The sequence below is a fragment of the Polyodon spathula genome, chromosome 3 (assembly GCF_017654505.1).
Source record: "Polyodon spathula isolate WHYD16114869_AA chromosome 3, ASM1765450v1, whole genome shotgun sequence".
NCBI lineage: Eukaryota > Metazoa > Chordata > Actinopteri > Acipenseriformes > Polyodontidae > Polyodon > Polyodon spathula.
The window spans coordinates 15,825,352-15,852,003 of NC_054536.1; the positions used below are offsets into that span (position 1 = coordinate 15,825,352).

Genomic DNA, 26,652 nt, shown 5'->3' on the forward strand with positions numbered 1-26,652 from the left:
GTGTGTGTGTGTGTGTGTGTGTGTAAACACATTTACAAAATCTAGATTGTTATTGTAAAGACAAAGTGATTCTGGTTACACAGACTGGAGGAGTCGCAGAGGACGACAGCAAGTGCCAGACTGAATGGCTGAAGCTCAAACCTCAGGTCGGTATATTCAATCCCTGGATGTAGAGTTGTACGTTATATCAGCACTTCTGAAACAAAGTTTAGTTTATATTTTAGTGTATATATATTCGATATATATATCGAATATGCAGCTGACTAGCCATTTTCAGTGCCGAGTGCTTAAATAATGCAAAATGTAGTTCTGCATTTTCCTTTTGTGTTTCATAGGAGATGAAATACAGTTTCAGTCGTGACCTTTGCAAGTTATTATTATATGTGGAATAAAAAAATCCCATTATTGTTGACAGTGATCAAAGAAATAAGAACATGGGCTGCAGTAGAATATTTCAATCTGAAATATAATGTATTTCGTTTAGGATATTATGTGGATTAAAAAAAAAAAATGATTACTTCTGTTTAGCCCTTTTTACACTGTTTCTGTGTTAAATAATTATTTATATCTAATTTTTGACAGGTGAACTGGAGCTCAATCCAGATGCTGCAGATTTTGTTCTGGGAGAAGAAAAGAGCCAGTTTCAGTCTAGAAGAAGTTGGCCAAGACCAGATTTCAACAGGAACAGAGGGGGTCGATACACAGCCCCTCACCAGCAGCGTTCTAACATATCTTATTGCAACGATGAGCCCTTACATGAAAGGAGCTACTATAATCGTCAAACCTACAGGACCTCTGAGGCGCCCTTAGATAGTCGAGATGGCCCTAGTGCTAGAGGAAACCACAGCTTTCAAAACCAGCGGCAAAACAGATCCAGAAACATTAGAACCTTTCCAACAGACCATTCAAGACAGTTTGGTGGCAGCCATTCAGAATCTTTCACAGAGAAACCTGACAAAGATGATGGGCTCAGCTGGCGGACAGAGGACAAGAGGCTTAACGACTTTAAAAACGGTTTTGACCCTGAAGACACTAGAGATGCCAGACCTAAAAATCCAAGGAAGTTCACTTATGAGCCGAGAAGGGGTCCTGGTGAGAGAGGAAAGCCAGCTTTATACAGGGACGAGATAGAAGATTTGATTGAAGGAGACAGGGAAAACTCATTGGAAATGGGTTCTGTGGAAGCTGCTAAAGCAAGATCAAACGAGAGTGCATTGAAGCTCTCCCATTATGGCAATAAGAGAGCAGCCCAGGATTCCCAAAGACACGGGCAGCAGAATAGAGATGAACATCCAACAAGGCAGGAACGGAGTAGGAGTACAAAACCTCAAAGTGCCTCATCCCAGGCTGACCGCAAGATAAATGAGATGGCTAGCTCTGGGAAGATTCACAAGCCTGATAGTAGATCTTCATGGAGAAGTGATGTGGAGAGAGGGCAAGGAAGAAGGATGCCATTACAAGATCATGGACCAAAGAAACATTTGAATTCAGGCAGAACACATTTCTGTAAAAAGCAGCTGGATGTTCCCAAGAGTAAAGAAACACATACAGGTATAATAATTTGGATATTTTCAGAATAGAAAGAAGGCTCAACAGTGCAGCACCACTGTTGAGTCTCATGTATTGTAGATTAACACTGTGGAAGAGTGTGTTTGAACTGCAGTCGTGCAATAGGGTCCAAGTTTCAAACGGGCAAGGCAGTTACGCAAAGGTTGTTAATGTAAAAGTTAATCAATACGCAATCAGGACAAACCCTGGTTTGTTTTATTCATGTTGCTACTAGTTCCTACTGAGGGGGAAAAAATGTCATCTTCACAGGGCTGACCTTTTTTTTTTATACATATGACTTGGCCCCTTTTGTGGCTATTGCATTTTTATATGGTTGGTGCCTGTATGTAAACCTGTTAGTTTTGAACAGATGTTACCTTGTTTACCCTTCTTTCCTCCTGCAGGGTGTCTAATTGAACAGCTCACTGAAGAGAAGTATGAATGTATGGTCTGTTGTGAGGTAATTCGTGTGATGGCACCAGTCTGGAGCTGTCAGAGCTGCTACCACGTCTTTCATCTAAACTGTATTAAAAAGTGGGCCAGATCACCAGCATCACAGGCGGAGGGTAAGTATGGGGCAAAATTTGTAGTTGGTGTCTTTTTAAAGTTTTCGTTCAATGTTAAAGCTATTGGATTTCTCCCTTCACGTCAAGAAATGTGTTGCCAGGGTCATACATGGACATATTGGCACGAGTTGTTTAAAAAATATAATTGATTTTATTGCTGGGATGCAATTCAGTTTAAAGTTATAATTCACTCAAGTAATGCACCAATACAGTGCTTGAATTCCTATTACAGCTGAGAAAAACAGTTACCCATGTATTATATATATTATTGAGCAATGTTGTGTATACAGCAAAGATGATGTCTTTGCATTTCTAGATGGGAATGAGGGGTGGAGGTGTCCTGCCTGCCAGAATGTATCTGTTCGTGCACCAAACTCTTACACCTGCTTCTGTGGTAAGTGATGCATGCAATACATTTTATTGCAGAAGTCGTCATTTAGGTTGTTCGTTATGAGACCATTGCATTTTAGCATACGTTTTCTGTAGAATGTAGAAATTGATAGTGTGTTTTTGTAAATGTTCAGTAGCTACCTGTAATCTGTGTATTTCTTGAGCCCAGTTTGTTGTGTCAGGCTTACCAGCAAAGTGAGTCGGGTCTCTCATGCAAAGAGTGCAAGAGAAAACACTCTCAGCATGATTAGAGGTAGCCATCAGACACTTCTAAACATATTATAAAACAGACCAGGCTGGTGTTAGCATATTTAATCTGTTTGTTTTAGAATTCGTTTGTTTACATGTGTAGAATGTTTTGTCAGGGATCTACAAGATTTTAATTGTAGATGCTGTTAATACGTTCTAACGGAGAGGTGACTTATAATTAGAGCTTTTAATTTTCGGTTTAAACCGATTAAACCTCTGATACATAAAAATGAAATCGGTGCATAGCCAATAAATACAGGATAAAACACTGGAAATGGTTACTCAATTCGTTGATTTGATCCCTTTCCCTGTGGGGGAAAAAAAAAAAAAAATACAATAACCTACAAAAAAAAAATCTTCCCCAGTGCAGTTGGGCAATGTTCCTCCTTTCTTTAAACCCGCCCCAACTACTGAGTGACAGCACATTTCTACATTTCTTTTGGAGGTTGTAACATGCTTGAGATTTAAAATTAAATTACAATTACCTGAAGCAGTGGATTGTTCTTGTGTGCAAGGTTTAAAGCTATATTATAGTTTGATAATGTTTACACGCTCGTGGAATTTAAAACAGAATTGCAAATTGTCGTGAAATGTAAAACTGTATGCAAGTGCAAGTGCCAATACCTAAAAACACAGAAACGTGATCGTAACGATTTCATTGTGGAAGACAGCAAAGTAAAAAAGGTACAATCGAAATGTGCAAGTACTGTCAAGTTAAAATTGTGACAGAAAACAAAAAACAGCTGTGAATCTTTGAAAGTAACCGAAAACAATAATTTCATACGCTATAGAAAAAGTGAAAGCCCTGAAAAAAACAATTTCCGTAACTTAAAAATAGCTAAAAATAAGCATCGAAATTTATCAAAATGAAAAACCAGAAGCCCTAATGTACAGTATGCATGATCGAATTGTATTTTCTTGTAAAGAAATAAAGGTAGAACACAGTTTAAATGATTTACAAATATGGTTAGTTTATTATCTAGTGACACTCCCCTTGTATTTATTATTTTTTACTTGTAGGAAAAGTTAATAATCCTGAATGGAACAGAAATGAGATTCCACACAGCTGTGGAGAGCTGTGTTGCAAAAAGCGTTCTGGTCTGGACTGCAACCATCCCTGTAATATGTAAGTAGTCCTCACAACCTTAGAATAAACAATGTGTGATTCATTTAGGTTTGATGGAAACACATGATAGAAAACTGCAGAACTTGTGTCCGCATCTATGCACTGATATGTCACGTTGCTTATGACCTAAGCAGGGGAAGTTGCCAAGCTTCTGAACCCTGTTGTCTGTGTGGCGCAAAGAGGCAATGTGTAGCGACGGTGACTATAGTATAATGCGTGGCATTTTCACACTCTTAACTGTAGTTCTTTTCCCCAGCTTGTGCCATCCTGGACCATGCCCATCTTGCCCTGCATTTGTAACCAAAGCCTGTGTTTGTGGAAAAATAAGGTAAAAAAATGATGTAGCAAAATTATGTTCATAATTCTAAAAAAAGTTACTTTAGGAAGAAAATATTAAGAGTATTCATTTCTTTAAAAGTTTTTAATTGTGCAAAACATACTACTTTAACCATAAGGAGTGTCTTGCATAGATTTAGTAAATGTTGTTTTATCCCCATCTCCCCTTCCCAAAGTCAATCTGTACGTTGTGGACAGGCAACTATGATTCGTTGTACTGATGTGTGCAGCAGCTTGCTAAACTGTGACAAGCATACCTGTATGCAGGTGTGCCACAGTGGAAAATGCCAACCATGTCAGCTCCAAGTCAGCCAAGGTAAGCATAACATATTTATTATAAAAAGGACATTGTAAAAAAAAAAAGACAATATAAGCTTATTGAAATGTAGACAGTTTTAAAAGTGGAATAAATAGATGTCAACTAATAACTAAATTTAAATCTGATTTCTTCTATAATATCTGTATTCTAAAAGTGCATAGTTAATTTGCATAAACAAGGAGTACTACAGCTTTTGTTATCTTTATTCCTTGTAAAACAACGCTTCCTGTTGCACTATTTTCCCCTTTTACCTCTGCGATCGGCTGTTTCTATGAGATCTGAGTTACGGTAACAGACAGAGGCTGGGCACAAACCTATGACCATGTACACTGGAAGTGAGCATCTTACCCACTATACAAAAGTGTCAGGCTCATCTAAAGGTGTGGTTGCAGGGCTTTTATTATTCATAGCAGTGCCTGTTATAATATTTGTGACTGCATTTGTATGTGATGTTAAAAGGAATTAAGTTATTCTAAATGGGAAGGGGTGATTCGTTAGCACTAATTGGAGCTTTGTCCTAGCTAATCATTGCTTATTTTTCTCTACAGTTTGCTATTGTGGAATTAGTTCTCGGGAAGTGCCTTGTGGGACAGATAAAGAACATTTTGATGAGTCTGGACATTTTTCCTGTCAAAAACTCTGTGGAAAGTAAGTTTCAATAGCATCTGGTACAGCCAGTGCTAACATAAGTAATGTAATCAAGCTGTTTCACGTGGCTCTAGGTCTCTATAATGTCCATCTCCAAACTACAGAACTGAGACACCTTCACTATAAAAATGTTTAGCCATTTATTTTTTTTACGAAGAAATTATACCCAAATTGAAATTTGAAGTTGCATGCTGCACCTACAGTTAGTTAGTATATCAGTGTTTACAAGAAACTCCAGGGTGGCACAAACTGGGGAAAAGCCTCAATTTGTCGTCGTCGTCCCCCCCCCCCACCAAAAAAAAAAAAAAAACATGCCTGTCGTGCCCTGCTTTTGTAACCAAAGCTTTCGCTTTTGGAAAATGTAAAGATAAAAATAGAGCTAAAAGTTTCTTTGGATGTAGGTCATGGGTGACCTATCTACATTTATACTTTGTATTTATTTATATAATTAATATACCAGGAACTTTGATGTGTTACTTATATCTTTAGCATGGAAACTATGTGTAAAATACCCTGTCTATTTCTTTTTTGCTTCTCTTCCAGAATGCTTGACTGTGGCAAGCACACTTGTTTGCAAGTGTGCCATCCACAGCCATGTCAGTCTTGTCCTCGTCTTCCAAAAGTGGTAAGCAGCTGCCCTTGTGGGCAGACTCCCCTCTCCAAACTTTTGGAGCTTGGTTACCCTGAGCGCAAGAGCTGCACAGATACCATTCCATCATGTGGAAAAACCTGTGCCAAGCCGTTACCTTGTGGGTCAAATGGTGAGTGCTATCGGATTAACATTGTTGATATGTATAATAAAAAAATTTTTAAACGTCCCTGTGAGGGTCTAATTACACTACCACATTGTTTTTAACTTCTGAAGATCTTGACTTGCCTCATAGGTAATGTTACAGCGGATGCTTTGCTTTTGTTTACATTTGTTCCATTTCTAGTTTGGAAATACGTTTGTATGCAGGGTTCATGGACTCTCGGTAGAACCTCCTTATCATCAGTTAATTGAACACAGTTGAACTAATATTGTTACATGCAACATTGTTAAATGGTAGGTATTGATAACTAAGTGCCTTGTTAAATATGCATGTTCATCTTTCACCATTGTTTTATTAAATCTATTTTAGATTCAATTCATTTGTGTGAAAACCTTTGCCATGAAAAGGAATGTGGTCCGTGCTCACTTACTTCTACTGTCAAATGCAGATGTGGCTTCAAAAGTAAAGTAAGTGAACAAAATCTAACAGTTATTTGGCAAGTTGAGCAAACACACACACGCATATATATAAATTATATTATATCCGTAATATGCATTGCTTATTTTATTTTTTAGGCAGTTCCATGTGCCGTTATCCAAAATGAAGGTATGTTTTTATTATTTTTTGTACTGTTCTGGGAAGATAAACTGCCAGGTGTTTTTTTGAGTTACCACAGTGAACTAGTGGGCTAGATCCTGAATGAGTATTGCAGATAAACTAGATCCACTAGTCTCAGTAAGTTGCCTTGGATAAAAGCGTCTGCTAAATAAACAAATAAAAATGTATATACTGTGTTTACTACACCTTCTAGACCTCATTGTTTTGTAGAATGCATTTAATAATTTATTTTGCATTTAAATGGAGGACACTGTAATACTCCTTAATCGTAAGGGGATTTTACATTTTTGTAATTTGCTCAACATACTAACTGATTGCATTTATTTCCCCTTGCTAGCTGACCTTATGTTCATGTGTGACAAGCGTTGCAATAAAAAACGTTCTTGTGGCCGCCACAAGTGCAATGAACTTTGCTGTGTGGTAAGTAGCATAACATCTTTTTTTTTGGTTATAAATATGTAATGTGTTAAAATGTCACCGGACACAATGCGACAAGCAAATGTGTTGTATGACACACCACACCATGACAAAAATGAGATGGGCATCACTGAAGCGATATGAAAAAGATGAGAGTCGTGTCTGTCTTTGCAATTTAGTCGCACGGCAGCTAGGGAACAGACCAATGAAGAACAGCTTCCCTTGTGCGTCTTCAGTAAGCAATGGCAGAAGCAAAGATAATTCTTGCAGTATCAAAATACCCTGAGCTGTACAATAAAGGACACAAATTATAAAGTCACGGCAGTGAGGGAGAACATCTGGCAGTCTATTTCCAGGGAACTGGATATAGCTGGTGTGAATGATTAGTTTACCTTTAGTGAAATAAGTATTCTGAAAAGCTATTATGTGTTCTACTTTTTTATTAGCTGTATAACAGGAGTATCATATGTGTGACTTTTTTTTTTCCAGCTGGTGATACAATCAGAAGTGAGTTGCCTGTCGCCACTGGTGTGAAAGACAGTGTCGCAGCGAAAAGTACCATTTTATTGTAGGACAAATCATATCATGTCTGGTGTGTGGAGAACATAAGTGTTAAATTTCCTGTTTTAACTTGGTGTGCCGAAAAATCACTTTCACAGGCTGGCTTAATTTGTTATTACAAACCTATAACAAAAGATGTTCCAGTTAAAGAGCTTTGACAATTGACTTGCTTCCAGGGGTACATTGAAAATGTGAGTGGTTAAACAATAGGTTCACTACTGTGTTTAAAATAATGAAGTACAGTACTGCGCATACACTATACAATTTTTTTTTTGCACTGTAAATGTGTGTTAACCTGAGACGCACATGTTGTTCAAGAAAACAACAAAAAAAAAAACATGCACAAACTTTTTTTTTTTTTTTTTTTTTCATTGTACAGTAATTGTATTAATCCCGGGACAGGCAGGCAGGCTGGCAGTGCGCAGCACATGAGGCATTTGAGCACATGAAATACTGTACTAATATTGTAGTTTCCGGTAGACTTTTGAGATCCTGTTTTGTAGTTTCTTGATTGCACAATGTTAAATAAAATATTAACATGATTTTCATGTAGGTTTTTTTTTTTCATTGTCTGCATCCTAATATTGTACTAGCCATACTGTATATGTTCATTTATATTTGAGTACATAGCCTATGGTGTGGTGCTGACAACTGCTGTACCGCGTAGTGCATACTGCTCCTATGTGTCTGGGTGCAGACTAGCGGTACCGCACCGTGAAAAAGACAAGCATGCCACCGCTGGGTAGTCTCTGGCTTTAATGGCTTGTTTTCTTTTATTGAACTTGGTTAAGCAGGGCAGTTTCTGTTATGTGAAGTGGCAAAATGTAAAAAGTGAAACTGACTTTCCAAATGCTTTATTTTTTTTTTATCTGCAACTGAGTCTACTCTGTTCTGCTAAGATCTGAATTTACTGTTTTAGACCCATACAAAAAGTGCATTGATCAGTTTCCATCTGTACTGTTCAGTTGGTAGCAGCTTGTGTAAATGACACGTGCCAGAGGTCCATCGGTTAATACAGCGTATCGTATCTTGCAGGAGCTGATATGATTGATTCTACTGTTGCTTATCCTTCTCTCCTTTTAGGATAATAGCTATAAAAAAACTCTGCAAGCATTCATCAATTGTATTAATTTATTTTTTTCATATATATTGTTAATGATCATTTGAGGAAATAATGCTTTTGGAGAGGTTTTTTTTATCATGTTTTGCATTATGTAACAAGAAAATCTTCTTCTCAAAGGACAAAGAGCACAAATGTTCCATGATCTGTGGGTACAAGCTGAACTGTGGACAGCATAGGTGTCAAGAGCTTTGTCATCGTGGGAACTGTCACCCGTGTTGGCAAACCAGTAAGAATCTACTATCCTCTTCCTCATCGCGAGCATTACCATGTTTCCAGGGATAATTAGTCACTCAGACAGTAGTGGAGAGACTAGAAACTGTATTTTGATGAGGTTTAAATAGATTGCAACTGTAGTTTTCACACTGTATCAAAAAAAAATCTATCTGTCTGTCTATCTCTATCTATCTATCGTACTGTGCAAAAGTTTTAGGCAGGTGTGAAAAAATGCTGTAAAGTAAGATTGCTTTCAAAAATAGACATGTTAATAGATTATATTTATCATTTAACAAAATGCAAAGTGAGTGAACAGAAGAAAAATCTACATCAAATTCATATTTGGTGTGACCATCCTTTGCCTTCAAAACAGCATGAATTCTTCTAGGTACACTTGCACAAAGTCAGGGATTTTGTAGGCATATAGTCAGGTGTATGATTAAACAACTATACCAAACAGGTACTAATGATCATCAATTCAATATGTAGGTTGAAACACAATCATTAACTGAAACAGCAACAGCTGTGTAGGAGGAATAAAACTGGGTGAGGAACAGCCAAACTCAGCTAACAAGGTGAGGTTGCTGAAGACAGTTTACTGTCAAAAGTCATACACCATGGCAAAACTGAGCACAGCAACAAGACACAAGGTAGTTATACTGCATCAGCAAGGTCTCCCCCAGGCAGAAATTTTAAGGCAGACGGGGGTTTCCAGATGTGCTGTCCAAGCTCTTTTAAAGAAGCACAAAGAAACGGGCAACGTTGAGGACCGTAGACGCAGTGGTCGGCCAAGGAAACTTACTGCAGCAAATGAAAGATACATCATAAGAACATAAGAAAGTTTACAAATGAGAGGAGGCTATTCGGCCCATCTTGCTCGTTTGGTTGTTAGTAGCTTATTGATCCCAAAATCTCATCAAGCAGCTTCTTGAAGGATCCCAGGGTGTCAGCTTCAACAACATTACTGGGGAGTTGATTCCAGACTCTCACAATTCTCTGTGTAAAAGAGTGCCTCCTATTTTCTGTTCTGAATGCCCCTTTGTCTAAACTCAATCATGCTTGATTCCCTTCGCAATCGGAAGATGTCTAGCAATGCCCTCAGCTCAGTATTGGCAGAAAACAATGGCACCCTGGTACACCCATCTACTGTCCAGAGAAGTCTGGTCAGAAGTGGCCTTCATGGAAGACTTGCGGCCAAAAAGCCATACCTCCATCGTGGAAACAAGACCAAGCGACTCAACTATGCAAGAAAACGCAGGAACTGGGGTGCAGAAAAATGGCAGCAAGTGCTCTGGACTGATGAGTCAAAATTTGAAATATTTGGCTGTAGCAGAAGGCAGTTTGTTTGCCGAAGGGCTGGAGAGTGGTACAAGAATGAATGTCTGCAGGCAACAGTGAAGCATGATGGAGGTTCTTTTCAAGTTTGGGGCTGCATTTCTGCAAATGGAGTTGGGGATTTGGTCAGAATTAATGGTCTCCTCAATGCTGAGAAGTACAGGCAGATACTTATCCATCATGCAATACCATCAGGGAGGCATCTGATTGGCCCCAAATTTATTCTGCAGCATGACAACGACCCCAAACATACAGTGAAAGTCATTAAGAACTATCTTCATCAAGAAGCAGTCCTGGAAGTGATGGTATGGCCCCCACAGAGCCCTGATCTCAACATCATCGAGTCTGTCTGGGATTACATGGAGAGAGAAGCAACTGAGGCTACCTAAATCCACAGAAGAACTGTGGTTAGTTCTCCAAGATGTTTGGGCCAACCTACCTGCCAAGTTCCTTCAAAAACTGTGTACAAGTGTACCTAGAAGAATTGATGCCGTTTTGAAGGCAAAGGGTGGTCACACCAAATATTGATTTGATGTAGACTTTTCTTCTGTTCACTCACTTTGCATTTTGTTAGTTGATAAATATAAACAATTAACATGTCTATTTTTGAAAGCATTCTTACTTTACAGCATTTTTTCACACCTGCCTAAAACTTTTGCACAGTACTCTGTGTGTGTGTGTGTATATATATATATATATATATATATATATATATATATATATATATATATATATATATATATATATATATATATATATATTAGATAGATAAATAGATATAGCCAGCTTTTATATAATTTCTTATTTATGTATAATTTCATTGTAGGTTTTGATGAACTGCCATGTCACTGTGGTGAAACAGTGATCTATCCACCCGTTCCCTGCGGTACAAGACCACCTGAATGTAAAAAGCCATGTACCAGGAAGCACGAGTGTGATCATCCAGGTCAGGACTGTGTTTTGATGTATTATGTTTGTGGAAACATACTTGGAGTTGACCTTACACATATTTTAATGTTTCTCTCAATAGTTACAGGTGGTATCCAGTGAACATTAACCTTGTTTAGACTCTGGACAGATTTTTCACCCTTCCATTTCACCTTTCGATTGAGTATGATATTCCTCTGAGGTGATGCTCTCTTTGTTCAGAAAGCTTGCATTTATAGTTATTAATAATTCCACTTCATGTGTTTTCAATATGATTTTTGTTGTAGTGTTAAGTTCCTTTTTGGGTTATTTTCTGATATAGTGGTATAAAACAAAATCTGAAAATGTCAAATGTAATATACAAACATAGTCATTTGCTCTGTCAAATACATGCATCTTTAAAGCATTGGAAGATATATTTAGAGGTTCTGATTTTCTGTTTTAACCGATAAACACAGCTAAAACACCCCAAACATCGTTCAGTTATTTAGCAGACTCCTTTATTCAAGGCGACTTACATAGACTAGGGTGTGTGAACTATGCATCAGCTGCAGAGTCACTTACAACAATGTCTCGCCCAAAAGACAGAGCACAAGGAGGTCAAGTGACTTGCTCAGTGTCACACAGTGAGTAAGTGGCTGAGCTGGGGTTTGAACCATAGACCTGGTTACAAGCCCATTTCTTTAACCACTGGGACCACACCACCTCCTATTGCTACTTTCTTCTATCCATCTGTAGGCACACATATGCACTTGTGTTAATTTAAAGGTTAAGAGGGCACTCACATTAAGAAATGGAAGAATGAGCAAAATTGACCTACATAGGATTCAGTGCATATGGAAAATACATGGAGAATGCAGCGATTTTTGCAAATACAACATGGTAGTTGATTTTAAATATTTATTAAATTGTCAAATCTACACAGCCATTATTAGATGCATGTTGAAAAAACATATAATTTTTTTTTTTTTTTTTTTACTGTTTTGCTATATTTGAATGCAAAATATTGTTCAAGTTACTTTTTACTGAAATTTGGTCAGGCTTGTTTAATGTATCATTGTTTTTTTAATAGTGTTTCACAACTGCCACAGCGAGGAGAAGTGCCCACCTTGTACCTACCTCACTCAGAAGTGGTGTATGGGAAAACATGAAGTAAGTGAAAGACTGTGCCACAATGTCTAGAATAAAAATGTATAAATGTTAAATTGGCTTTCCATGCGCCAAGATATAGTAAAACCTCATTTTATTTAACTTTTTACAGCAAAGAAACAATATTCCCTGTCACTTGGCAGATATATCCTGTGGCCTGACTTGTAATAAACAGCTGCTGTGTGGCATGCACAAGTGCAGAAGGATCTGCCACAGAGGGGATTGTATGACAGAGGAGCAGTGTAAACAACCTTGCTGTGCTGTGAAACAGGAATGTGGTCATGCCTGTTCAGCACCATGCCACCAGGGGTCCCCCTGTCCCAGGGCTCCATGTACAGCAAAGGTGTGTGTGTGTGTGTGTTTTTTTTTTTTTTTTTTTTTTTTTTTTTTATTTTATTGTTTTAATGGTAAAGAGTCATGGACTTTTTTTTTTTTTTTTTCGCTCAAGGTGTGGTAAATTGTGCACTACAGAAAAAATAAAACAGTTCAGTTGGTCAGTCAGCATACACAAACCATTTAAAGTGATTTTGAATGACTGGTTGCCAGGCTTTTTGTTTCGTCATGTGTTTAATTCATGGTTCTTGATTAAATTATTGTTATTGTGACTTTTCCACTATTAAGCAGAGGGAACAGACAGTTTAAAAAAAGAAAAACAGGATTCAAAGATCCTGTACATGGTAAAACAGAAGATGTGAGCTTTAGTGATCTCATGTCATACCACATGATCAGTCTAATTTGTATCTATTTCTGGGCTATGCCAGATCCAGGCAGTGGAATATATTGCATTAAGTAAATACCTTGGGTAAAAACTAGCAGTGAATTTGATCTCTCTACCACTGCCATTTCTGTGACCTTTTATTTTTACCACAAACATTCATGCCTGGCTAACTGTTTTCTTTTCAGGTAGTGTTACAGTGTGACTGTGGGCACAAGAAGGAGAGCATGGTTTGCTCTGAGGCTTCAACCAATTATCAAAGGTAAGCAAAGTCTAGTACAGTGCTCCTGGTTGTAAGATGGTGTGGTCTTGGCTTCCATTTATCCCATAATGCTATTACACTAGCACTTGTGTCTTGTTACATGGAGGAACAAAAATTGCACAGCCTCTTATCTTTTGGTGCTTATAAAAGAGGAGCACTATAGATTTTAAACAAGCATGATACATATAGGATTGTTAACCAAAATATATTTTTTTATGTCTTGTGTGATGTTAAATATAACTTGTTTTTAAATTCTGTAATAATCTATTGTCATTCTAGAAATAAACATCTACGGTTGATATTAATGGGTGCTACTTGTAATTGATTTATTTCCTGATAAACCTCTGCTGCTGTCTTCTATATCTAGAATAGCTGCTATAGCCATAGCCAGCCGACTTTCTGATATGCAGCTGGGAGACTCTATGGAAATCGGTCAACTAATTACAAAGAAGGAAATGAAGCAAGCCAGGTAGCTCAAATGAGCTGTTTTGATTTTGAAAATTATACAGAACCTTTCTGTAGTGTCACATTTAATTGTGTTGCTCTCATTTTACATTGTAGGTTGCAGTGTGATGAAGAGTGTGCTGCACTAGAAAGAAACAAGTAGGTTGAACTGAGTCTCGGTATCTAACTGCAGTATTTTAAACATCCCTGTAAGTGGAGCTTGTAGGAACGTCTTATATCAACATTTTTTTTTTTTTGTCGTATGACTCATTCGCTTGTCGCATTTCGTCCGGTGTATGGAGACATTTATATAAAAACCCTTCATGCTAAATGTGTAGCTGACTTCTGGCCTAATATGACTGCGGTATTGAGGTGACTTGATGTTAAAGCTCTGCATAGAGGCCGTATACTTTGTTATTGTATTCACATAGCTAGACTCTGTGGTTTTCTTACCAAAAGTTCCATTACCAGTGTTGTCCAGAAAAATTGAACCCTTTCCCTGTTGCATTGCTTTAAACTGTGGCATATACAGTTTGTACACAGTTGTATTACATGTTGTTTCTATCCTCTGGATATATCAATGCAGTCTTTTTCACATTTCTATTTTACTTTGTGTTTAATGATCAGGCTTTTTCTTTTTTTATTTCAGACGGTTGGCCGAGGCTCTAAATATAGACCTTAGTTCTGATCCTTTCAACACCCGCGGCTCGACCTCTAAATTCACCGACAGTCTGAAGGAAGACGCAAGGTGAGAAGCTTCTCCATTTACTTGTTGCATTGTAGTGTGATTTTATTTAGTTATATTTATGTAGTGTTATACAGTACCAGTCAAAAGTTTGAGTACACTTGCTTGAAACCAGGTTTTTCATGATTCTGTGCTTTTAACTGTATAAACTTGTCTATAAACGTAATATTTCATTATATGATACGTGTATTTATATAAGCCGATAATCATAAGTGAATTGCAGTTGTGCAGTGAACATGTTGAAAATGTACGAGATATAAATTAAAACAGACCGAACAGCCATGCCTTTTTTCAACATTTATGATCTTGTAATTGTCATTTGAACGCAGGAAGGAATTAAAGTTTGTAAGTGAAGTGGAAGAAGTGATGAAAAATCTGGTGGAGTTGGCAAATAAGGCAAGTACAGAAATTAACCATTGTTTAATACCCTTAACGTTGGATATATATATATATATTATATATATATATATATATATATATATATATATATACACACTATGTTATTTAATATTACATTTGAGTACAACTTTAGCAAAAGTTAGAGGTGCACATGTGTAAAAGACAATGAGCACCCTGGAGAAGAGCCTTTTTAAGGTTGGAAAACAAGTCTTCAGTTGCCTTGCTTTTTCACAATTCCATCATAATGCAAATGTGGTTAACTGTTAGGCTATCATGACAAAATTATGAATGTACAACACTGTATAACGATCCTTCGTTAATTCACTGCCCCTAATACTTACTTCTTTCTTGAATGTGTTAGTCAGATAGTGAAATAACAAGTGAGCACTATAATAATAATGACTGCATGAAGATAATGCTGAATGATGGGTGGTAAGGCGACTGCTGTATCCAGCTTGTACTTAGAATGCTATTTAGAATAGACCAATCATGTCCAGCACTAATCATATCCTTTTCAATGTCTTTCCAGGGAAAACAGTCAAAGCGGAGTCATTGCTTCCCTCCAATGAACAGAGATCACCGCAAGATCATCCATGAGTTAGCTGAGGTCTATGGGATTGAGAGCGAGAGCTACGACAGTGAACCAAAGCGCAATGTTATCATTACAGCAGTAAGGTAACAGCTTTTTTTTTTGGGGGGGGGGGGGGGGCTATTGACAAGGTTAAGTTTGGTAAAAGGTGCCAGATGTGTGCAATTAGTGTGTGTACACAAGCAATAATAAAAGCAAAAGGGTAGACTATAATGGGATTGTCTATGTTGGCACAGGGTGGTTACCAATGAATCAAATGTTTCTACTTTCTTTATGAGAATAATTTACATTTATTAACAATCAATTAGAAGTGCACTTTCCTGAAGAGTCTGACTGGTCAGGAGACTGCATCAAAATATAATGTAAACCTCTACAGCAGTACATTTTGTTTTGCAGAGGGAAAACGCTGTGCCCTAATACTACTCTGACAACACTGATAGAACGTGAAACTGCCACAAGACCTCCACCACCCATCGCCCACCACAGGCAGCACACTGCAAGGTAAGCATACCTCAGGTCGGATTTAAAACCATTACACGAAACTCTTAAGTTTATTTTACAAAACATTGAAAACAAAAGCTTATTCTAATAAAAGGTTTAAATCAGATGTAAAAATATGAATAGTTCTCAAAGAAGCTGAGTTTTGCAGATTCAGTCATCCCACCAGACATCTTTACAAATTAAACAGGTCAGGTAGCATATGAGAAGTCAGTGAGTAGGTGCAGAGTAAATTGAATTGATACTATAACCCAACCTCTGTATCCAAACAACAGGTAATAATGAAAAGCTTCCCTTTTTTATTCATTTCTAAAACTAGCAGATTTGCTTTCCAAATATGCCTTGTTGAAATGGGTAACTATTTTGATACAGATTTCCATTTCCACATTTTTATACACATTCATTGTGGTTACAGATCCTAATGTTTAAAACCTGGTTGCTTTTGGGCATTTATATGGAAGTTAAGCATTAGTGCTAGACTAATCCAGAAGAGCATTTCTGTGTTCCCAGTTTTTATTTATATATATATTTTTTTTCTGTGTTTTTTAGTTCTGGCAATTGCAGCGTCATGCAAAAGGCTGTTAAAGAGGAGCCTGTGATTGACTACTTTGATGTCCAGGATTGAAAACTTAAGTTGTTGCGCTAAAGAAAAACAAATATATAAATGAAGCACACCACTGTCGGAAGGCTAAGTCACTTATGCTTGTTAAATAAAAAAAACAAATATACAGAAGATCATAGTTGCACATTTAAAAATCTTGTTCTTTTACTCAGAAATCCACGCCCAAATAGTTAATGATTAGGCCCTATATGGTTGCAGTTGTTCATTCCAGTGTTGAGTGAGATGCTCTCTTGTAGCTGGGGGCCTTTTTTTCCTGCAGAAATTTATTTTAATGTCTGGTTTTGAAACATTACTGAATAAACTTTTGGTTTAAGTAGGCTGTGCAAAAACTGATATGTAAAACTTGTCAGAGGGGAATTGAACAATGCACGGCACAGTAAATTCATTCAACATCCAATAAACACTTCTGTTTCTGAAATAAACCAAAATAAACCCCATTGACTACTGCACTGCGATCTTGAAAGCCTGTGGAACGCAGCCAGATATGGTTTGTAAGGTATGTGGCACTAAATTAGCCATTTTACCAGGAATTGTGATTGTAATTAAGATTACATAAATATGTATTTACAGTTGATGCGTACAAATTAAGTTGCATAAATTAAGAGTACAAATACTGCATAAAGTACATCAGAAACTCACGTGTGACTTCTTGCTGATTTTAATAAAATATCACGGGTATATCCAGGGGAAAGAACAAAAAAAAAGCAACCATTTTCTAAGTACAGGTTAGCTTTAAATAATACTAACAAAATTGTAAAATTCATTGTTTCTAATGGAGTTTATCTTGAACAGTAATTTACGCTCTAATAGTTGTCTAAAACATTCACCAAATAGTGTTGTGGGATGGGAATATCGGCACAAGTAAAAATGTAATTGACTAAAAGCAGTCTGTATAACCCATACACAATCACAGTATAAATTGGGGGGGGGGGAAGCAGTAACATTGCTAAATTTTGCAAGGGAAAATCCAGTCATGGCATTCAGCAGTGCTAAATATCTTGTTTTGAAATCTAAACACAATTTTGTACTGTAACACAGATATTGGTCAGAATACTTGATTCTATTCTTTTTGTATCTCTGACAGTGTTGCTGGATACAACTGGCGCATATGATTGTGTGTCTTTCAGCAGTTGATTGGGTTACTCTAGTTGCAGCATTTTTTAAGATCACATTATTTTGGTTATGCCGATTTGCATATCTGGAAATGTTGAATCTTTGCACTGACAAGTCACAATGTTCGTATTCTCTGTCGTCTTGTCAATGCGTGTCTAATTCCAGTTAACAAATCCCTTGAAAGTTAATGAAAATGCACATAGACCCAAAAAATATTTGTCAGTTTTGCAACCATGCACAAAATTACATTTGAAGAAAATATGTTTCTATCAAGACTTTGATGCAGTCATAGGCAACAATTCTATTTAAAATATCCTATTTCAATCTATGTAGACAAAAAATAAATAAATAAAATAGGCCCCTACTAGTAACAGCATTCTAATCGAGATGTAAACATTTGGCTATGGAATCTGTATTTTGAGAGAGAATGGTCTTAAACATGTTTTAGTTGAAGTGGTCCTGAAAAGACAGATAAAATAAATAAGTTGTGTAGTTGATACAAATCATGCTTTGTTGTACTTCTTGGAGATCAGAAGATATCAAATTTGTGGTATTGACATTGGGCCATCCTCATTATCAATTAAAGCTATTTGGTTGAGGACAACTGAAGGGGTTCTGCTTGGGTGTCTAGTCATCAGTCAGAAGTAATATTTGGTTAGTCCAAATCTAACACCAATTAGTAACCATCGCCCAAGAATACATATTTTTCAAACTAATAAATAGCCCAGCGTAGGTGCTGTTAAAATATTCCACTGGATTTATCTACTCAGTTATGCAAGATTTAGGATTTCACTCATTTTATGCAAACAAAATAAAATTGATGTGCTGCATTAGTTTTCAAATAAAATAGCTCTGTATTTAACATCATTGTCTTGCTTGATTCCTGTTAACGTTCTGCGTTTATACATGCACCATTGACTTTAATCTATGTTTTAAAAGCAATGTTAAAAAAAAAAAAAAAGCTTGAAATGTAATATAAAAAATGTCACCTTTTCAATGAGAAGGGTTTTTCTACTTTGTGTTAGGTTTAGTGTCAGAGTCTATCCTTTTCTGAAGCCTTTATACTGTTAATGACTGAAAAGGTGGATACAAAAGATTATCCCATGTTATCTGGCAGAATTTCAGTTCAAGAATAATGTTTTACTGGATCATGGATTCATTAATATATTTTTCTATTGTTTGCATTACCAATAGAAATGTGTCTTAATGAAATAAACTGGGCTGCAATGTTATGTTTAAAAAAAATAAACTGTGTACCATTGGTTTGTTGTGGCTTATTCAGTCAAGTGTAATTGTAAATGTTTGAATTTGCATTGAGCTGGGTAATCGTAATAATATTTCATAGTTTAGTAAAATAAATAGTCATACAGTACTAGCGACTGCCATGTTTAGTTATTTAATCAAAAACATGTACTGTATAGCACCCACAATAAACTGAATAGCAGTGGCATTTAATTAATGTATACCTCCTTTTATTAGGAAGGTCGTGAGGTAAAACAAATACTAGTACATATCATTGGCACATTTTGTTTTTAAATATTTTCTGAGATTAACTGTACTGCAATGCTAAAACACAGCTGAATATATTTGTATTGGAGAAAAGATTTTTACTTGGCTATTTTAGACTCTTACTTCTTAAAGGTAAATGTATCAACTGTTCTAAAGTGTTGCCCCCACTCCCACCACACACAATCAGTCTGAATAGCCTAAATTTCAATTTTTATTTCAGGGGTTACAGGTATCTCTTCAATGTCTAAGACAAGAGTCTGGGATGCCACCACAAGCCTGCTGGATAGATGACTAGGTACACAAAAAAAAGTTTTACATAAGAATCTCTGTTGCACAATTACCTACCCACACACCAATCTATAGTTAAACTGGGAGCAAGCCACAAGTCAAAAACACCAGATGAAAGTAACAATTAGGAATATAAAAATGTGAAGATGTGTTTTACAATATTTTTGTTTCTTGAAGTTTTGTAAGATACAGACATTTTATAGTTCGACTAACCAGGTGTCACTGCTGACTCATAAAGTGATCTCAACAATCTACAGTCAAAGTACATAGTACATATTTTGTAAAAGTATGATTAGTACAGGTACCAAGATACAACTTTCCACTGATCAGTCAAAGAAGTGTTCTGTGAAAAGAAGCTACATTCATGGTGTTTGCAGTTCATTTTGGTGGACTTTGAAACACAGTTTTTAAAATAATTGAATTCTGAAGTTTCTGAACTTCGTTTAAACAATGAAGGGTTATATTGTGAGCTGTTTCTTGATAGGAGACGTCTATGGCTCGTCCTTTATGCACAGGATCCACTGTGCTGTCGAATGCATTCTTCAAAGCCTTTTGCAAGAAGCTGTATAATTATGAAAGGAAAAATGTTAGGACAGTGGCACCTACATTAACTGGTCACCAAGTCTTTCTAACCAACTGGTGATAACAAAAACATCTGGATTGACTGGCTGATAAGACCAGGTGGTGTTTCAATATACGGGTCCATGTATTCCTGACAAAACTACTCAATCGCTGTCCAGGATGTTCTCTGTGTATTTGTTACTGTTTTTAATCGTTAAAAAAAAAAAAAAAAAAAAAATTTTAAAAGACGAGGAATGTGTCTATTGTAACACTATTCTGTTAATAAACAGAACTGTTAGGAATCTTTAAAAAATAAAAAACAATTAAAACGTAAAACATTCACCTTATTTGCATATGTATCCTCATTACTTACCTATGATGTATTTTGTGTATCATAAATGTATTTCTGTTCAGGTAAAAACTTAACCCACTGGCGTAACTGGTCAAGTTTCTCATTACGTTGGAATTTTTTTCTTTCTGACACATGTATACAGTAGTATGATTTTTTGTAGTTTCAGTTAATGTATTATTTATTTTCCATTAATAAATAAAAAAGCCTAAATGAGAAACCTTTTCACAGTCACTAACAGTATGGAGGCTTCAGAAAAGGCTAGACACTGACACTGAACCTACACAAACTACAAAAGGATCTCTCTGAAGCCAGACCCGGTTTGTTTAAACCACGTAATACATTCCTGGATTAACATGGTATGGCATTTAAGTAATGCTTTCGGTTACATTAAGCTACTTCAATCAAGTTATGTCAGATGCTATCCGAGTACCGTACTAGGAGAAGTTTCTACAATTTAAATTTTTACAATCAATTTCAACATGGAATTTCAACTTACCAACAGGCCAATGGCAACTTTGCAAGAGCTACAGGCTTTTATGGTCAAGACTGGTCAAAGTGTGCACGTGACAACAATATCCCAAGCACTGCACAAATCTGGCCTGTATGCTAGGGTGGCAAGAAGGAAGCCATTACTCAAGAAAGCCCACCTTGAATCCAGTTTGAAATATGAAAAAAAAAACACTCAAGATATTCTGTAGCCATGTGGCAAAAAAAAAATTGTGTCTGACAAAAACATTTTTTGGCCTAAATGAAAAGCGTTATGTTTGGCGCAAACCCAACACAGCGCATCACCCAGAGAACACCATCCCTACTGTGAAGCACGGTGGTGGCAGCATCATGTTATGGGGATGTTTCTCATCGGCAGGGACTGGGGGCACTTGTCAGGATAGAGGGGAAAATTAATGGAGCAAAGTACTGAGAAGTCCTTGAGGAAAACCTGTTTCCCTTTGCAAGAAAGCTGGAACTGGGACAGAAGTTCATCTTTCAGCATGACAACGACCCAAAGCACACAGCCAAAGCTACACTGCAGTGGTTAAGGAACAAAAAGGTAAATGCCCAGTTAGAACCCTGACCTAAATCCAATCGATAATATTATTAGCAATATTATTCAGTTTTTTTTGCTTGGGACAATGTGTTGAATTCAGAAGTCTTCCAATAAACTTAGTCAGAGAAAGGATTTTAGATTGAAGAGATAAGCCTCTGCATATATTAAAAGGCATATTCACAGGAGAATCCATCTAAACGATGCTGAAGGATGTTTCAAAGTGGTTTCGAGTTACAAAGCATAGGGAATTTGACTCACAGTAGGCTCGTAACTCCAAGCTCGTCTCACAATCTTACCTTTTCCTTTGCAGGTCAATTTTCCAATGGTGTGAAAGGCCATTTCTAAAGGAGCATCCTGTGTGTCACCAAAGTGCACAGACTTCACTGGTAACAATGATTTACCCCGCAGATAGCCTTCATCTGTTCTCCAAATGTGATCATTACTGTCACAGTTACAGAGCCTCGCTGGACCAGAGCATGTGCCTGAACAGGAAAATAAATAAAAATTACCACTTGTACCACTTGTAAAGAAGGCTCCAAGGGAGGTCAATGTATACTGTGATTGTATTATATATATATATATATATATATATATATATATATATATATATATATATATATACACACACACACACAGTGATGTCCCTAATTGTTATGCTTTTTTATATAAGCAAATTCCAAATTGTGAATTCTACACCAAATACACAAATACCTGTCATTCCACAGGCACAGCTACTGCTGTTGATCTGAGCCCCTCCCCAGTGAAACATCTTTTGTCCATTCCAGGAGACCCACCACCCCCAACCGGACTGAATGAAACGAATGTGTCGACAGTCAAGCTGTGAGAGAGGAAATTAAAAAAAAAAAACATCTCTTGAGTTACTGTTTCTGTTTGCCTACATTTCAATTAATCTGACGAGAGATCGATACCGTAATTAACTCGACTGCATTTAAAACAAAACAAAAAAAAAATCCTTTATGTTGTACTTTGAAACAATCCAAAACACTTATCTAAACAAGAGTTTGAAGAAAAAAAAACCAAAGTTCTTAATATATGAAAGATCATTTTCCATAGCGCTCTACTGAGTATGGAATGGAAAGAACCTGTCAAGGCACAGTCCAACTCAGCACTCGTTGCACTCTTCAGTGGGAATGACAAGGTGGTCCTGTCTGTCAAATCCGCCCAACTAACAATGACTTTTCAAACTCAAGTTGTTGCACATGCTTGAAGTGAGAAATAAATCTCTTCCTAAACAGGTCAGGTGGTTCTATATAGAGCTCTTGTGCATCCTCCCCTTCAGCCTCAAGCATATTAAGGGTCACTTGCACTGTCAACCTCATAGACTACTGCTTTACTACTGGTATTGCTAGTTTGACTGCTGTTTTACTGTGAGTTACAAAGTGTCTTGTTTTATGCTCATCTGTGTGCAGGTTAGCAGGTTAACAGTTCCCACAACAACCATATAATCCCAGAGAGCCATAAGCGAGATCTTAGACAATAAAAAAAAGCACTTCTACTGTTCGGAACCCTCCTAACCCTAGTGTCACTGTGACCACATGATAACATGCAGGTTTATGCGATCAAGAAAAGACAGCAACTGGAATATTTGGAAAAAGATCATTTCAAGTTATAAACAAGTTATAAAGCAAATAAAAATGTTACACGAATAAATTCTCCATATAATGACAACAGTTTTTCAGACTTAACAAAATCATACTGCCGTTGGCGACCAAGCAGCAACTAAGAACGTTTGCTGCTGTGTATGACCTTTGTGGTCGGACCTCCGGACTCAAACGACGGAATCTCAAATAGCAATGTCAATGCTAAGTGCTGAATACAAATTGGACAATTGTTCGCAATATAATGGACCTCATATGAGAGAGTGCTACATGTGACCATATGGTCACACTAGGTTAAAATGGGTTACCACTGCATCCATTTAAAAATGCTTTTACTGTATAGCCTCTTAATTATCTGACCCAGTGGTTCTTTACTTAATACGTACCAGTCCAGGAACCAAGTCCATAAGTGTTGGATTGAACAGTCAATAGAACCTAGGTGTTGATAGAACATAGGTGTGCAATTAAATAATGATGACCCTGGTCCTGGACTGGAGTGGACTGAAAGAACCACAATTATGTGCAACTGATCTGATATTCGTGCACTTTGGGGTCTAAACTGTAGGACCTGGGTTATAGGAACAGTAAGGTGAAATACAGTGATGGACTAGAGCAGGCTTTATGGAATAGATCGTTCTGAACAGATTGGTGCCAACTTACAAACCACAATACAAATTCAACTTGGCAGATGTATAACTTGGCTGGAAGGAGAGTTTGGCCACCAGGTGGGGCAAGAATGTAACTTTACCCAGGCATGCAATACACACACAGTAATTTGCATTGAGAACGTGGGAGAAGTGGGCAGCTCAGCACAACTACCCCTTCCCACCCTGCCCCCCACCAAGTGCCATCAAACACATCCCAGGGGGCCATTCACACTACCTCATGAAAGTATGATAGAGTTCAATGAATTTAAAGATCTCACCTTGACATACTGTTGGCAGGATTTAGAAACTCTAGTAAGAGCATTTATTTGAATCAGATCTGCTTCATATTTCAGCTCTCTGCCATAACAGCCCTGTTCTTCACAAGGGGCCACACGCATGCGGCTTTCACTGTCATGGCTCACCACTGTGATACCTGCATCAGAGGAAACAGACAAATGAGGCTCAAATACATACTGTTTAACAAAACCAAGGAATGCTGGAAATATAGTACAATGGGGCTATACAAATTGTGAGTCTTTTGCAAAAACCTAAACATGGTTAAATTATCTTTCTGCTAGGCTTTCTCTCCTTAGCCATTTTTCCCAAACCCATTTGCTGAAGCTTTTTACCAGTCGTAGGGTTTGAGGTCATGTCACAATAAACCTCAAACTGGAAGACTCCTTGTCCTACTCCGTCAGGATCAATGACGTAGCGACCTGATTCAGCAAAGCCTTCCTCTTTGAGTGCTGCACAAGATTCAAGCACTGGTACTCTGTTCTCTGTAGAAAAAAAACAAAAAAACAACAGCCATTCAAAATTAAAATCTACTTCAACTACTTTTACTACTAATTGGTCATTTAAAATTATGTTTGCATTATTAGCAGTATCACATATCTCATTAGTCAGAAAGGGCCTGAGTAAGTGCGACAGGGCAAAGGCTGCAGAGTTCCACTTGAAATTAGGGGGCCATAGGTTTTTTTTCCATGTAGTAGCCACTAGCACTCGCCATATTTAAGGTGGTACAGCTGGATTACATTATTAGATGGCAAATTCTGGGTTAAGTTTATTTTAAGAATTCCTGCTTTGAAATAGTATGTTGTGTTACTTTATGCTGAATTTATCACATTGTATTTAACCATAAATATGTCATTTACTTATTTATTTAATTACCAATGTTTAATTTTACCGTTTTGAAGCCAGTCTAATGAAAGTTACGTCAGGGCAGCAATAAATAACTTACCAAATGAAATGTTTATAAAATATAACAGCAAATAGTTTAAATGGGAAATATAAATAATATCTTAGAGAGGTTATTCACTACAACACGTGGTTATTTGGAATACAAAAGAATGGAAGCGAAAACACATCCAGATAGCAGGTTGAAGGCCAAACTTTCCAAAGAAACTGTCTGTTTGTATTTCTCTGTGCAAATTCTGATGCACTTGAGGTCATATTTGTCAGGGCGAGGGTTTCCTTGTGGCAGTACCCACACATTAACTCTTTTTTATCGTATTTTTTTATGGGACGAACAGATGAAAAGCACCTTTCGTCAAGGATTGCTGTCAAGGCTCCTGTGTGGACAGTCCATCGTGCAGGACAGAGTTTGCAAATTTTGAATCTCTGGAGACATGTCTATCTTGAATCTTTCAAACAAGGATAACTTGATAAGGTGAGTCACCTCTAACACTAGGACCAAAGCACTTGAACAGCTTTACACTTTTTACTTGCATCTTGTAGGCTCAGGTTTATACAATGTGCCAGGCAGGGAATGTGAATGGCTGCAGGGTTTTGATGCTTGAATTGTACCGCAACATCACAGATGTGACCAGACATATTTACAGCACCATCATATGCTTGTCCCCTGCACAGTCGGAGTGGCATGTTGCAGCGTATCAGAATGTCTTTAAGCACACTGTAGATAGTAGCCGAGTGAGTCTGAGGCTGGCCAATTAAACCAATAAAATCCTCATGAATAATGTACTCTTCGTCTACCCAGCAAAATAATGCGACAGGCTGTTCTTTGTTGGCTATATCACGGGTCTCGTCATAAGTATTGAATAAAACCCTGCCTCATGCATCTTTTTTAAGAGTCTCCATAAGATATCAAGTGATATGAGTTGTGTTTGTTTGTTGTTAATGTCGTGGGACATGTAATTTTTGTCTTTTAGCCAACAACAGAGATCTGGACAGTCTGGACAGATCATGTGCAGGTGCTGCACCAAGAATTTTTTTTATTTTTTTTTAAATCAGTAATTGATTTATTTCATATACTGCTGGTAATTTTTTCCAGGTGAGTAATGTAGCCAGGTAAAATATATAATAAGAAATTTTATGATAAGCATGTGACATTTTAAGGAAAATATCTGCTAATGGGGTAGAAATATATTAAATTAATTTAGTTTCCCAGTGTGAGAAGATTTGTTTTAAAATGTATCTTGTGTGGTGTTGTGGGGATGGGGTTCCGAATGGGGCTGAAAAGAGACGTCACGGCCAGGGACCGTAGGAAAATATTAGGATATTTTTACATTTTTTTTTCTCATTTACCACTTCCACAACAACCTAATAATGCCTATTTATCCAAAAGAACTTTGTCTGTCCGAAAGCAAATTCTTACAGATAGCTTTTTAGTAGTTACTTCCTGATACATTGTAGAAGCACATTCCATTGCATCCCAAACTGCACCAGTGAACTTTGACCCAATTAGTTACCCTACCAGTTCGAATCAGTGCAATCCTGACCAATTACCATGGTGGCCTTGTATTCTATTGACCGTTATAGCAAGTGTTTCAAACTTTTTGTCCAAGCCAAAATGTTTAATGTTTATTTCAACTTGTGTGTCGGCCTGCAGAGGTGAAAGTATAATTCAGTACAATGCAACATGTTTCTGCAAAATCTTCTTCTGCAGGAGCAGAGGAAGGAATTTTAATGATGATTTTTGGGTTTTCTCCAGACTTGTAATCAAGACAT

At 37.1% G+C, this 26,652-nt stretch overlaps 2 protein-coding genes across 7 annotated transcripts in view; one reads left to right on the forward strand and one right to left on the reverse strand.

Moving 5' to 3' along the window:
* LOC121312768 (transcriptional repressor NF-X1-like) lies at nucleotides 1-19,573 on the forward strand. Of its 2 annotated transcripts, XM_041244511.1 has the most exons (24): nucleotides 1-146; nucleotides 583-1,551; nucleotides 1,953-2,114; nucleotides 2,431-2,508; nucleotides 3,774-3,879; nucleotides 4,136-4,207; nucleotides 4,392-4,531; nucleotides 5,083-5,182; nucleotides 5,726-5,943; nucleotides 6,304-6,401; nucleotides 6,510-6,540; nucleotides 6,890-6,972; nucleotides 8,771-8,879; nucleotides 11,028-11,147; nucleotides 12,201-12,280; nucleotides 12,390-12,620; nucleotides 13,181-13,254; nucleotides 13,622-13,723; nucleotides 13,816-13,857; nucleotides 14,348-14,446; nucleotides 14,773-14,839; nucleotides 15,372-15,517; nucleotides 15,828-15,932; nucleotides 16,479-19,573. In XM_041244511.1, exons 1-24 carry the CDS (start codon nucleotides 125-127, stop codon nucleotides 16,552-16,554), a joined length of 3,330 nt encoding a protein of 1,109 aa, XP_041100445.1. In that variant the 5' UTR covers nucleotides 1-124; the 3' UTR covers nucleotides 16,555-19,573. The 2 variants fall into 2 exon arrangements, with proteins under 2 accessions (XP_041100445.1, XP_041100447.1); XM_041244513.1 differs by lacking the exon at nucleotides 16,479-19,573 and having other exon boundaries at nucleotides 15,828-15,936.
* The window catches only part of LOC121312766, a 26,892-nt gene continuing 17,857 nt past the window's right edge, over nucleotides 17,618-26,652 (reverse strand). For 4 of the 5 annotated variants that reach the window (XM_041244508.1, XM_041244509.1, XM_041244507.1 and 1 more), the window contains 5 exons: nucleotides 24,315-24,464; nucleotides 23,964-24,118; nucleotides 22,131-22,257; nucleotides 21,716-21,901; nucleotides 17,618-20,023 (listed from right to left, as the gene is read on the reverse strand). In XM_041244508.1, coding sequence (XP_041100442.1) covers nucleotides 20,004-20,023; nucleotides 21,716-21,901; nucleotides 22,131-22,257; nucleotides 23,964-24,118; nucleotides 24,315-24,464 — 638 coding nt within the window. In that variant the 3' untranslated portion in view covers nucleotides 17,618-20,003. Of the gene's footprint in view, nucleotides 20,024-21,715; nucleotides 21,902-22,130; nucleotides 22,258-23,963; nucleotides 24,119-24,314; nucleotides 24,465-26,652 lie in introns of those variants that run through there. The other variant, XR_005949905.1, reaches the window with a different exon arrangement.